Consider the following 12,271-nt stretch of genomic DNA (forward strand, 5'->3'; position numbering starts at 1 on the left):
CTTGCCAAGAGTCTATTGCGGGGTCACTGTATCCCCTCAACTGCCGTGTCAAACACACCTGTAGCGAGACCCTGTAATTAAGCGAAGAACGCTGAAAGTCGTTGTCATCCAGGCAGCCTTAGCGCCTCGCTACAGCGCTGTGCCTTGGAAAAGGGTGCTTTCGGCAGTTGAGGGGATAGACACTGATCTCCAGCTTAACGAGTCTGGCTTCATCATCAGGAGTTTGGACATCGACTAAACAAAATACCCCAAAGATAGTGCTCAATATTGGTGTCCTTCAATGAAGTCTGTGTTCAATCCCTAACAAGCAATATCCCGGCAGCCTTTTTACATATTTCGCAGCAGCAATAACGAATCAGGACAAAGTCCTAGCAGCGGATGAGCACTCGGGCTTGTGACATATCCGGAGTAGCGGCTGAAGACGAAGCTGTCTTGGAGTTTCGTGTAACATTCGGCGGGATCGTCTGATATTTAACAACATGGGAAGTAACACGCTACAAATAAGGTTTTATTTACGAAATTAGGCGAGGGGTAGTGTCATTCATAACCGGCAGTGTTTCGCAAAACCTGCGGCATCTTCGATTCCACGCTCGATCTATCAGAAAGGAATGTAATTATGAAGGTACATCTTCTAACTCTTCTGCCTTTTCCTCTCGGAGCTGTCGCTGTGAATGCTGCACCTGTGGACACTGGCTGCAAGCAGATCCAATATCATTTTCCGGGCGGCTCAGGAACTCCGGAGCGTGCGCAGGCAGTTACCGATGCCTTCAGACGGGTTTATGGCGAGTACGAGAAGTATTGCTTCGGAAAAGACGGTCTCCAGCCAATTGCGAAGACTTGTGACGACGGTTCCCTGTGGGGTTTTGGTGGAACCATCATTGATGGCCTCGATACCGCAATTGCTATGAACCTTACAGATATCGTGGCGAAGGGTCTTGAAAATACTGCGAAGGTGGACTTCTCGTCAGTTGAGCTGCTTTTTATTAGATACTGTCCAGTTGGATTGACTACTGACAGGAAAGCGACCGTTCTGGTTGAGCTCTTTGATGCGAATATCAGAATCATTGCAGGGTACGTAACCACGGTGTAAATCTGTTTCATGTATCTGATATATCCACAGATTGCTGAGTGCCTACGATCTGCTGAAAAGCGGGATGTTTTACAACGACTACCCTGAAGATCAAATAGATGCACTCTTGACAGGTGCCAAAACATTAGCAACCAGCCTCAAGCCATGCTTCGACACCCCATCTGGAATCCCGGCTTCATTCACAAACTTCACAAGTCAGCAGCCCGTTGATGGACCTCGTTACACATCCCCAGATCAAGCACCATTCGATGGGAAGTCCCATAGGGCACAAAATACTGCAGTAGCTGGTACCTTGATACTGGAGTATTTCCGCCTCTCGGATCTCACAGGAGATGATTCCTTTGCGACATTGGTGATATCTCCCTAACAATGAAGTTAATGTTTTGAGATTAATGAATGCAGGCACGCAAAGCAGAGTCTCATCTAATCAATCCGAAACCTGCTCCAAAGTTTCCAGGGCTCGTTGGTGGCCAAGTAAGCACTGATACTGGAGAATTCCTTGACTTCAACTTCGGATGGCAGAGCGGGGTTGATAGCTTCTTCGAAGTGAGTGTGCTGTACATCCCCTCAGCTCGGACAGCAAATTCATCAAATTTTAGTATCTAATAAAGATGCACGTCTATGATCCGGAACAGGACAGGAACTCAGAGTACTTGGATTTCTGGACCTTAGCAGTAGAGTCCAGCATGAAACATGACATAGTTTCTCCATACGGCTTCGCCAATCTCAAGTTCTTGAGCAATACTGATACGATAGGGAATCTCAAGTATAGTATAGATGACTACGTAAGTGATAAGTGAGTCAATTCCCTCGTGCTGAATGGACTGACAGTTGTAGACATGTTTTGCAGGGGGAAATTTCTTGCTTGGTGGCGCTTACTTGGGGAGACAGGATATAAAAGATGCAGGAATTGCTCTGACTGACTCCTGTCACCAAGCATACAACACTACTCTCACGGGCCTAGGACCACTGAGTGAGTCTCTAAATCCTTAGCCGAAGTTCATCAGCTGACGGAGGCAGCCTTAGCGTGGTACAATGAGAATAATACTGCTTACAATCTCGATTACAACAACGACAGTACCCTTCGTAAATATGCCGCTAAGAATGGCTACTTCATTCCTCCCGAAGGCTTCTCAGCAGTGTACTTCTCATTCCCTGAGACCATCGAATCCATCTTCTATGCTTGGCGTATCACGGGAGACCGGAGATGGCAAGAGTACAATTGGGAAATCTTCAACGCTCTGAATACTACTCGCTCGGCTGACATCCCGTACTGGGAGATTCTGAACGTGAATAAACCATATGGTGGGGGTGCATGGAACTCTCTTTCCACGTGAGCTGGCGGTGTTCCCACTGTGCTAGCTAATTGCTTATCTTTTTGGTTAGATACTTCTTTGCCGAGACTCTCAAGTATCTTTACTTAACCTTCACGGATCCTGAGGTCATCAGCTTGGATAGATTTCAGTTCAATACTGAGAGCCACCCGTTCCTCGTCCAGCGGGGTACATGTGCTGTCGACCGCCACTCAGGTCACGGCACCTCTGGAGGCTACAAACAGAGTATGTAACTCCCACAACCAACTTATTGACGTAGGAATAAGTACTGATAGCTCAACCAGACATTGATGATGGCAGGGTGGAGCTATGAAGATTTGTGATTGACAAAGGTTATACAGTCGCATGAAGCTAGTACGGAAGAATACGAGCAGTTGAAGCCTATCGTACAGAGGCAAGGAACTTTCACTGATACTAAAGATCAGACCGCTGCGAGTGTAACGTCAACGTTCCCCGCATTTGAATTTGCCCCGCCAATACACGTCGTAGTAAACGGCGTATCTCCACAAACAGCCCTTGCAGCCCGAACACATCCCTCCCATCTCCCTTTCGTGATGTTGATCACCTGGCCAGCAGTGGCAACAGTGAGTGTAAACTTCGCTGTCCCAGATGCGCCGGTGGTAGTTGTAGGATCTCCTGCGCATTGTTCAATCTTCCCCGCTATCCCTCCACATATCTGGAGAAGTGCGACATTGATATCGTGTGATACGAGGGTTCTGACTGCATTAGCATTGATGGAGTTTGAGTATTGGTATGCATACTTCGTTTTGTCTGTGCAGTTAGTTCCTTTAATTGCAGCGGGGTTGACAGATGTGTTTGCAGGCTCTGGAACTCGGCCAGCGAGGCGTGCGACAGCAGTTGCAGCGCTGGCCAGCGTCAGTAAGAGAAGAGGCTTGGTAAGCATCTTGAAAAAAGATGAAAATTCTGAGAAGGAAAGAAATCAGATAATCATAGGAGTTGAAGACGATGATCTATTTAACCAAATTTGAAAAGAGTAATTAAACTAGCCATGGTTTTGGTCCAGATGGCTGGACAAGGATTGCCCATCAAATAAGGAGGACTCGAATTTCCAGACAACAGCAAAGAAACTAGGGATCAGCCCAGTCAAATTCACCACAGTTCTTTAGATGAAGCAATCTGACACTGTCTGAAGTCTCGGATGAAACAGGGTTTGACTTTCAAATCTGGGGTAGGCCTGCCAAGACTTAACCGAGCGAGAACACAACATTGCCATTGAACGGTCCACGAACAGCTAAAGAACTGTGTCCTCTGTGATCCCCCTGGATGTGTTTTGAATGAAATCTATCTTTTGTACAGCGAGTCCCTTCATAGGCAGCAATTGGTGACTGTTGTTGATGACGATAGACCTGATGGCAACACTGCAACACTGTAGCACCATCGTGAATGCTATCCCTGCAGCATATCCCTAGATCTTCATCCCCCTGTAGACAACCGTCAGAGCTCCGTGATAAGGTTTGGACATACCCGTACAGGGGACCCGGGACCCTAAGATCAAGCTTTTCGACGTGCCTGCGTTCCCTGCCCGCGATGCTTGTAACCATCACAAACTTTTTGTTCTGCTGAATTCCTGCAGACAAGTATGGAAGGAGGTTTTGGATTATTAGCAACCTCGATTCGAGAGGACACCTTTAACCAGCATTCGTACCAACACGATATATTACGACTTTCACATACTTATATTCATGCACATATAGACGATGTGGGAGCATGCGGCCGATGAGGAAGGATACAGCACCGATTCCTCGACACTTGGCTAGATCAGATTTCAAGAGTCCTTTGTTTTCGAGACACGTCGGCTGGTAAGGAGGAACTTAATTTGGCGCCAGTGATGTTGAGACCCGGTAGGACTCTGATGTTGAGTTCATATGTCAATCGAGTGGCCAAGAAAAGACAAAGGCTAGTCAGACAATAACGCCATAGGACACCCCAACGGTCTGACAGTCATTGCTGGAGCTCAACCAATCGTTTTTATAGGGAAAGTTGAACATGGCGGGAGGTTTGGAGGGAATTACAGAAGTGGTGAGACAGGCATTTGAGTTTTTACTATGACTAATCCTCTTCTTGCCAAAGATATGCCTCAAGGTGTGGATAAATCTGCCAGTTGGTGTTGTTGGAAAGGTTACTGCGAGTTAAAGCCAAGATTGCTTATGCAAGCTTAAAACTAATATTAACCCTACCTTTTCGAGATCCACGATAATCATCTTTCATTTCCAAATCTTCGCTAATGACTTGATGCATCTATGCGCGCGTTGCACCCAGACGTGTCACCCAGTCGGAAGTAAACAAACCCACATCTCGCTTCGGCAAATCAAAACAAAACCTCCCCTATAAAGAAATTCAAAAAATTGAATATTGGTCACCAGACCCAACCGACCACCCAAACCCCCAGAAACCAATCATTTCCAGCGCATACAAAGCCTACACATATATCGGAGGGAGTGCGTACTCTGACAAGCCTGATACGGACCGGGATGTTTACCCCTTTCAAATAATATCGGTTCAAGCTCACGATCGAAATCATCGCCTGCACTGCTTTCCTGTCATAAATGCGTACTTCCCAGTGGGACATGGCGAGCTTCTGATTTAGGGATTCTTTTCAGAGATGGTTGTGTGCAGCCATCGAAGCGTGACTTGAAAGGTGAAAGTGTGGAAATCTGTCTATTTGGTTATGTATAGGTACGTGGTGCAGGTTCGGAGGGTGGAGCGGAGCGGAAAGACTCGCTTGTCCTGTTGTTGGGAGGTCAACGGCAAGCCTGCTTGCTAGAAAGGCTGAAATGGAGTGTGTAGATCGAGGATGATGGTCGTGGTACAAGGCATCAAGAACAGCCGGCCTTAAATTTGATGCTGCCAGGGAAAAGCGTCGGGTGATTATCGAGGCTTCGTTTGACCGTGGAGCTACCGTGGTGAAATTTTTCGATATTGGAGACCGAGATGGCAGTCTTGAAGATGGAAAGCAGAAGACAGCTCCCATGTTCAGAAAAGAGAATAAGCCTGAGTTCACGGAATTATCTGGATATGTTCACATTCACCACCATTTGCATCAGTGTAGCTACGATCTTTAGTTCAGATTCACCATACCATGGTTGCAGAAACTGAACAGAAAGGTCGGGAGCAAAAAGTGGTGGGGATGGTTAGAAAACGATTTCAAAACTAAAAATAGGAAAAGGATAAATTGAAGCCCAACGCTCTAATTGGTAAAAATTCATTGGAAAATAAATCGAAGCTGCTAAAATGCAGCCCTCACTTCCCAGTTGTTTGATTATTCTAAGGATCAATCTGGGGGGCATGAGCGAGAAAGTAAGCCAAAGGCTAGTCACAGGGCCGAATCGAAAGGGATTATCAGACATAAGGCAGCTTTGAAGTATTCATATTGCGTTTTCGGTGAGCTCAAATCGCCCATAAACATTTGTAATCTTTTCGAAGCAGACATCATCCCCCCCAAGCCTTGATACGCCGACGCCAATGCAAATGCAAAATTACAAGAAGATATTAGTCCTATGGTGCACCATTTGCATCGGACTCCTCTATTGGGATGTCTGCCAACGCTCTAGCAGGGCCGGTGGCATGAAAGCCATCTAATGTTACGGTGACGGCTCCAGCTTGTACCAACTACTTTATGTTAGCAAATGGACTCGAAACTCCGATTGAGTACTTACAGCTCGACTCAAGTCGTCAATTAAATCGTCTGCATCCTCGATACCAACACACAGTCTAATGATATCTTCCGGCATTTGTCGCTCCTTTCTCACTTTCGCGTCAATGCTCGCGTGACTCATCTGGCATGGCATGCTGATCAAACTGTTGACACAACCAAAACTGACACTGATTCCCCATAATCGAGCAGCTTCAACGATACGCTCAGACAAGCCTACATCCCCAGTCTCGAATGACAGTACAGCTCCTGCTCCTCTCGCCATGGACCAGTGTAGGTCGTATTGCGGATGGGATTTAAGACCTGGGTAGCGAACGCGGAACCCATGCGACTCGAGGAACTCGGCGATTCTTTGAGCATTTGCTTGTTGCTTCTCCATGCGGATAGCAAGAGTCTTGATACCTCTCATGAGCAGGAAAGCGTCGTTTGGTGCCAATCCGCAGCCTGTTGAGTTTATTGTGAAATACATCTTGTCTCCAATCGCTGGGTCGTTGAATGCTAGAACACCGGCCATGATATCGTGATGTCCTGACAGATATTTTGTCCCTGACTCGTAAACAATATCGGCACCAAGTTCAAGAGGGTTGCAGAGCATGGGTGACAGCATAGTGTTGTCAACCACAACCAAAGCCTTCTCGTTTGAATCATGAACGATCTTCGCGATCGATGGGATATCGACAATTTTGATGAGGGGGTTGGTGGGTGTCTCCAGCAGTACCATAGCTGTCTTTGGCGATACAACTCCTCTGACCGTTTCGGGATTGGTGGTATCAACATGGCGAACGATGATGCCGTGGTTCTGTGACATGTATGTCAACAGTCTGTTTGTTCCGCCATACAAATCGTCGCCAGTTATGACTTCGTCTCCAGGTCGTAAGATTCTTGTGATAACATCCAGCGCTCCCATTCCAGACCCAACTACCAGTGCTCTCGTGGCATTCATGATCTTCGCCAGATGTCGCTCCAAATGTGTTCGGGTAGGATTTCCCGATCTTGTGTAGTCGTACTCGTTTCCTCCATTCGCAGATGTTTGCTTGAAAGTGGCAGACTGGTAGATGGGCATGCTCGATGCTCCATACTGGTCCTTGCTCTCGGTGTACACCAATTCTGTGGCCAGAGCATATTTTCGGCCGTTTCGAGGGCTAGAAGGTGCTGGCGAGGGTGGCAGATCATGACCATCAAGATCCATTTGAGAAACGGCTTTCCCAATACCATTGAGCTTGCCAGCTCCTCCTGAAGGCCCTGGCGGTGTGGACATTTTGCTTGCTCGAACGGGTGGCGGATGAGGGATCTGGGGGTGCGATAGTGGGGTAACAGTCTTCGATTGTTCTGTTCGTTAAAATCGGAGTGAGGTTGAGCTCAATAGATAGCAATTGAAATGATTTCGTCTGAATCTTAAATGCTTGTTTATGAAGGTTTGCCCAGAAAGTTACTGGAGACTCAGCGTGGACGGAATGCAGGACAGCTGCTGCGTTTGGTGGTTCGGGCTGGGATCGGAGTCACCAATGGAGCAAATCGTGGGGTAAAATTTCAGCCAAGACAACAGCCGTTTCGCTAACAAGCACGCCTTGAATGACGTGATCGAGCCTCAAGTTGTGCCTGAGGAATGAGGTACAGGGGCAGGAGGGGACAGATGAAGGTTAAGTAGGGAGACAGATGACAATGAATGCTAGTCTTGCTGTGACATGATTTCTGGACGGTTGAGGAGGGGGAATGAGGGCTGTTTATGGTAAACTGTTTACGGATGAGCCAGCGGATAAAGACCGGAACTGGTCACACAAGACAGAAGAAGGCTAAGAGCAGAAGCGAGAGCTTCGCAAATGGAGTCGATAATTGATAGGAGTTGAAAGCTTCGCAATTCACCTGTCGAGATAGACAGATTTCTCTATTCAGTATCCCAAAATCCAACTATGTATGCAAAGCGGTGTTCTAGCATGTCAGAGCCCCGAAACGCCACAGCCCGTATGATACACTGGTATCTAATTATCATCAAACGTCCTATCCATTTGCTCAATCCATCGACTCTGCTTCCTCATCAACATCTTCATAATCATCACTTGATCCTTCGGCCTTCTTCTGCTTCTGGACCTGTTTCGCTGAGTGGCGTGCATGGTTGTCCTTGATGATTTGCCCGCCCCCCTTCCGCCCGAAGAAGTCTTCTGTTCTAACACCTCGAACCAACTCAGATCTGACACCAGACATTGCAACTCCTTGCTCTCGCTGTTGCTTGATGAATTCCCGAACGGGTACCATCGCAGCATCTCTGCATGCTTCTTTGATATCACTGCCTGACATGCCTGCCATAACACGGGTAAGATACTCGATATCGAAATGTTCTGGATCGGTCTTGGTCTCTTTCAGGATGAGCTTCAAGATTCTCCGTCTCTGGGAGTTTGATGGTAGGGAAACTGGAAACTTCTTGGGCATTCTTCTCAAAATTGCCTCATCAATATCTTGAATTCGGTTTGTTGCTCCAAGAATCATGATTCGTGCAGGAAGTCCGACTGCGTTTGATGAAGTGAGACCATCCCATAATGTCATAAACCTAACGAGTGTCAATAACAGCTTTGAGTACTCCAGATTCAGAAGACTTACTCTGCTTTCACCATGCCGCTAGCTTCATGTTCTCCACTACGTCTCTGTCCAAGGACTGCATCTATCTCATCAATAAACACAATGGCTGGTTGCAACTTCCGAGCTAACGAGAACACTGCTCGCACTAGCTTGTTGGAATCTCCATACCACTTCTCGGTCAGTGTCGAAATGTGCAAATTAATGAAGCACGCTCCACTCTCATGCGCAAGGGCTTTTGCAAGCATAGTCTTGCCACAACCCGGTGGACCATACAGAAGTACTCCGGAGGGTGCGGCCAGTAATGAAGACGATTGAGAATATAGATGAGGCATTGTGAGTGGGTAGATAACTGACTCCTTCAGTTCTTCGATAATATCGTCCAGACCACCAATATCTACCACCCATTAGCACATGCTAGGCGAAACCATAAAGCTCAACGTACCATCAAAACCGACAGGTATATCCTCAGGAGACACCACTTCCATGGCTATCTGACTCTCGTATTGATCCAAACTTAGATCCTCCTTGCGAGGCCGCCTTGAGGACTCAGTGCCATGCCCCGAATCATCCTCCGAATCATCTTCGCGCCTCGACTTGTCTAATCTGCGGAGGTTGGCTGCAGCGCGAATGCGGGCTTGCTCATGTTGCTCCTTCTCGGGATCTGTTGCTAGTGGCAGACTTGATACCACACTCTTCGCAATATAGTACATGGCAGTACTCTGCGGCACCGAGATTAGCAGGAGTTAGGAAATGGGAAGGCTGAAGCCAGGCTGATAGACTTGCGCACTTACTGAGACAAGAATGAGCAGGATGTCCTGGATGAAGCCCAGCTTCCTGGAGGGTCCATCTCCCATGGCGATAGACTCTGGACAAAGATGTCCAAACTTTCTGATGTGGAATGCTTGAGTTGTGGATTTGTAGAAGGGGAAGGTTGGCACTGCGAACTCGCGGCTTCAGAAATCTACGCCACTTTGCTGTGGCTGTGACGTGGAAGCTTGGGACTTGGTGACTTAAGTTCTACCTTGACTCGAATCATATACCCAGCCTAGAAACTTGCTTCGAATTCCAAGAGAGCACTAGGTACTAAGACTTTGAGTGAAATAATGGCTGCTGAATAGAAAATTAAAATGATAGAGGCATGAATCGAAGTATTTGACATAGCAAAAGATGTCGGTATGATGGGAGCTGTTAGGAGAGGCCGAGGTGATGATTCAGGGCCTAGGCCGAAATTTGCCTAGCCGCGGGAAGCGGGCCAGATTCTGGACGAAGGTAAACAAACATTCCCCTCGATTGTTGCTATCCCAGCTTATATCATCATCCCAGTATTTTGCGCGTCACATCCAACGCATAAAATCCACAGCCACATTTTGATCGACTTTTCGACTGGTAGTCACACATTGGCCTCAATCACATCGTATCAATTGGGATATTTGCACAGCGGCGACCGGGACGCGACGACGATGCCGAAGGTCAAGCAACAAGCAACGCTCTCTGGCCTGGTTGATTCTGATTCTGACGACGACCAATTTGGAATGCCAACACCCGACTCTGCAGCAGAGAACAAGATGCACGTAAAGAAGGCACGTGGAAGACCAAAGGCTGCGCCTGCGAAACCAGCTCCAACTAAAGTCACGAAGACGAAAGCAAAGGTTCCTGCGCGTCGCTCTAGTGGTCGCCTGGTCGCAAAGGCATTGGAAATGGATGCAGCGCCCGCGCCCACGAAGTCTAAGAGACCGGCGCTTAAGGACAAGACAAATCAATATGCTGGCGACGAGGACGAGCTTGACGAATCTGATAACGACGTGGTAATGGAGGGAACAGTGGAAGACTCGATGGTTGCCACGAGGAAGACGAAACCAAAGGTCGCGAAGAAGACTACCACGCTTAAGGGGCGCGCTGCGAAGGTGGCTGCGGCAAATGATAGTATTGTTGAGGATGCTCCGGAAGTGGGTAAGCCAAAAGCGCGTGCAACGAAGAAGACAGGACCAGCGAAGAAGGAAAAGCCAGTGGACCCCTCCCCAGAGAAGATCATTCAGGAAACTCAGTACGAAGAAATGCAGATGGACGTTGACGCGGATGAGGATGAAGTAGTTGGAGATTTAGTATCAAAGCCATCACGTAGCGTTTCTCGTACACATTCCCATTCTCGGCAACGCCAACCTTCAGCACATCGACGACGAGCTGGAAGTGCATCTGATACAGAGAGGAGTGATCCGAATTTGAGGCGCAAGCTTGGAGAAATCACCAAGAAGTACGAGGTATTGAACATCAAGTACCAAGATCTACGGCAAATAGGCGTTAAGGAAACAGAAAAAAATATGGATAGGTTGAGGAAAGAGGGGGAGGCCTCAAATAAGAGTAGGTTGAGCGTCTCTATTTATGCGGATCTCGCTAACTTCATTCTAGATGCCAGCGAGTTGATCAAGTCTCTCAAAGCAGACTTAGCTGTCCAAACTGCAGCAGCAAAGAAACTTGATGGACTTAAGCAGAAGCTCGAGGCCCAGACTGTAGAGTCGGGAACGCTCAAAGAGCAAATTGCGAAGCTGAAGGCAAGCCTATCGGAAGCTCAATCAGAGAGCAAGACTCTTTCAGCCAAGCTAGCAGCTATGCGAACGGCATCTGCTTCTGTTGAGAGTGCCCATTCGAAGCCCCCAGGAAGTGCGATAAAGGCCAATGGTGGCATTCGACTGATGGGCACAGCTGAAGCAGCTCAAGCTGCACAAGCGGCTCAATTGAAGGAAGATCTGTACAGTGACCTCACTGGCCTGATCATGAGAAGCGTGAAACGAGAATCAGAAGAAGATATCTTCGACTGTATCCAGACTGGACGCAATGGCAGTAAGTACCTTAACGTGTCGCTCTGAAGCAAAAACTGATCATGTTATTAGCTTTACACTTTAAGCTCGCTGCAGCAAATGAGAAGACGGCAGAGAGTTATGACGATGCTCAATGTAGCTATATTCCACAACTTGACCCAAGCAGGGACAAGGCTTTGATGGAGCTGCTTCCTGATTATTTGGTTGATGAGATTACATTCCCAAGACCTCAGGCCGCAAAATTCTACGCTAGGGTCGTAAAGGCTTTGACCGAGAAGCCAATCTGAGCAGTCTTCAGATAACAGGGTGTGGGAGTTCCCTTGTAGATGTCGGAGCTTGGAGTTCATGTAGGATTCATGGCAGGTCCGGTTGGGTAGGGATGGGTACGGTTTTTGATTGCGGCATACCCGGAGTACTTTCTAATGAACATACGATTACGTTCCTGAATGATTACTTTTTATGTGCGATTCATTTTTATCAAGCGCACAACTGGTTTATCAATGGTACGGCTGTTGTTGAACAGGTTTTGGTGGTCAACTAACGTGAAAATGCTATGGGTGTGGAATAAGGCATCAACCAGGAGTGAGAAACCCAACACAGAATCACACACATCTACCAAATCCAAAATATGAGTCGACCTCCTTTCCTTAGGCTGTGCCCATTTGATATACTCTTTGTTTATTTTTACCCCTGAGACATGCTCGACCCCTAATCACGAAATCCGAAAATAACCCGTCTCGGCAAAATGACATCGCCATCAGGGTGACAGGGACAGGTCGCGGCA

The 12,271-nt window shown here is 47.6% G+C and overlaps 5 protein-coding genes across 5 annotated transcripts; 2 read left to right on the forward strand and 3 right to left on the reverse strand.

Moving 5' to 3' along the window:
- Window positions 1-616: 616 nt before the first annotated feature.
- Window positions 617-3,268, forward strand: MNS1B_2 (maturation of Asn-linked oligosaccharides protein; the record flags this gene model as incomplete). Its single annotated transcript, XM_058506148.1, has 11 exons — window positions 617-622; window positions 704-963; window positions 1,018-1,071; window positions 1,121-1,442; window positions 1,493-1,636; window positions 1,690-1,875; window positions 1,928-2,063; window positions 2,111-2,423; window positions 2,477-2,649; window positions 2,709-2,756; window positions 2,850-3,268. The coding sequence occupies 10 exons, from the start codon at window positions 617-619 to the stop codon at window positions 2,735-2,737; spliced, it is 1,623 nt and encodes a 540-aa protein (XP_058358673.1). The 3' UTR covers window positions 2,738-2,756; window positions 2,850-3,268.
- On the reverse strand, window positions 2,846-3,328 carry ONS95_012519 (uncharacterized protein; the record flags this gene model as incomplete). The annotated part of the gene is made up of 1 exon (XM_058506149.1): window positions 2,846-3,328. One exon carries the CDS (start codon window positions 3,326-3,328, stop codon window positions 2,846-2,848), a length of 483 nt encoding a protein of 160 aa, XP_058358674.1.
- Window positions 3,329-5,940: 2,612 nt separating this feature from the next.
- On the reverse strand, window positions 5,941-7,355 carry STR3 (cystathionine beta-lyase; the record flags this gene model as incomplete). The annotated part of the gene is made up of 2 exons (XM_058506150.1): window positions 5,941-6,054; window positions 6,102-7,355. 2 exons carry the CDS (start codon window positions 7,353-7,355, stop codon window positions 5,941-5,943), a joined length of 1,368 nt encoding a protein of 455 aa, XP_058358675.1.
- Window positions 7,356-8,107: 752 nt separating this feature from the next.
- Window positions 8,108-9,525, reverse strand: ONS95_012521 (uncharacterized protein; the record flags this gene model as incomplete). The annotated part of the gene is made up of 4 exons (XM_058506151.1): window positions 8,108-8,642; window positions 8,693-9,065; window positions 9,114-9,390; window positions 9,463-9,525. 4 exons carry the CDS (start codon window positions 9,523-9,525, stop codon window positions 8,108-8,110), a joined length of 1,248 nt encoding a protein of 415 aa, XP_058358676.1.
- A 606-nt stretch (window positions 9,526-10,131) lies between these two features.
- ONS95_012522 (uncharacterized protein) lies at window positions 10,132-11,774 on the forward strand (the record flags this gene model as incomplete). Its single annotated transcript, XM_058506152.1, has 3 exons — window positions 10,132-11,029; window positions 11,078-11,509; window positions 11,560-11,774. The coding sequence occupies 3 exons, from the start codon at window positions 10,132-10,134 to the stop codon at window positions 11,772-11,774; spliced, it is 1,545 nt and encodes a 514-aa protein (XP_058358677.1).
- Between the last annotated feature and the right edge of the window lie 497 nt (window positions 11,775-12,271).

Source organism: Cadophora gregata (genome assembly GCF_030347475.1).
Source record: "Cadophora gregata isolate MNR1 chromosome Unknown scaffold_6, whole genome shotgun sequence".
Classification (NCBI taxonomy): domain Eukaryota; kingdom Fungi; phylum Ascomycota; class Leotiomycetes; order Helotiales; family Ploettnerulaceae; genus Cadophora; species Cadophora gregata.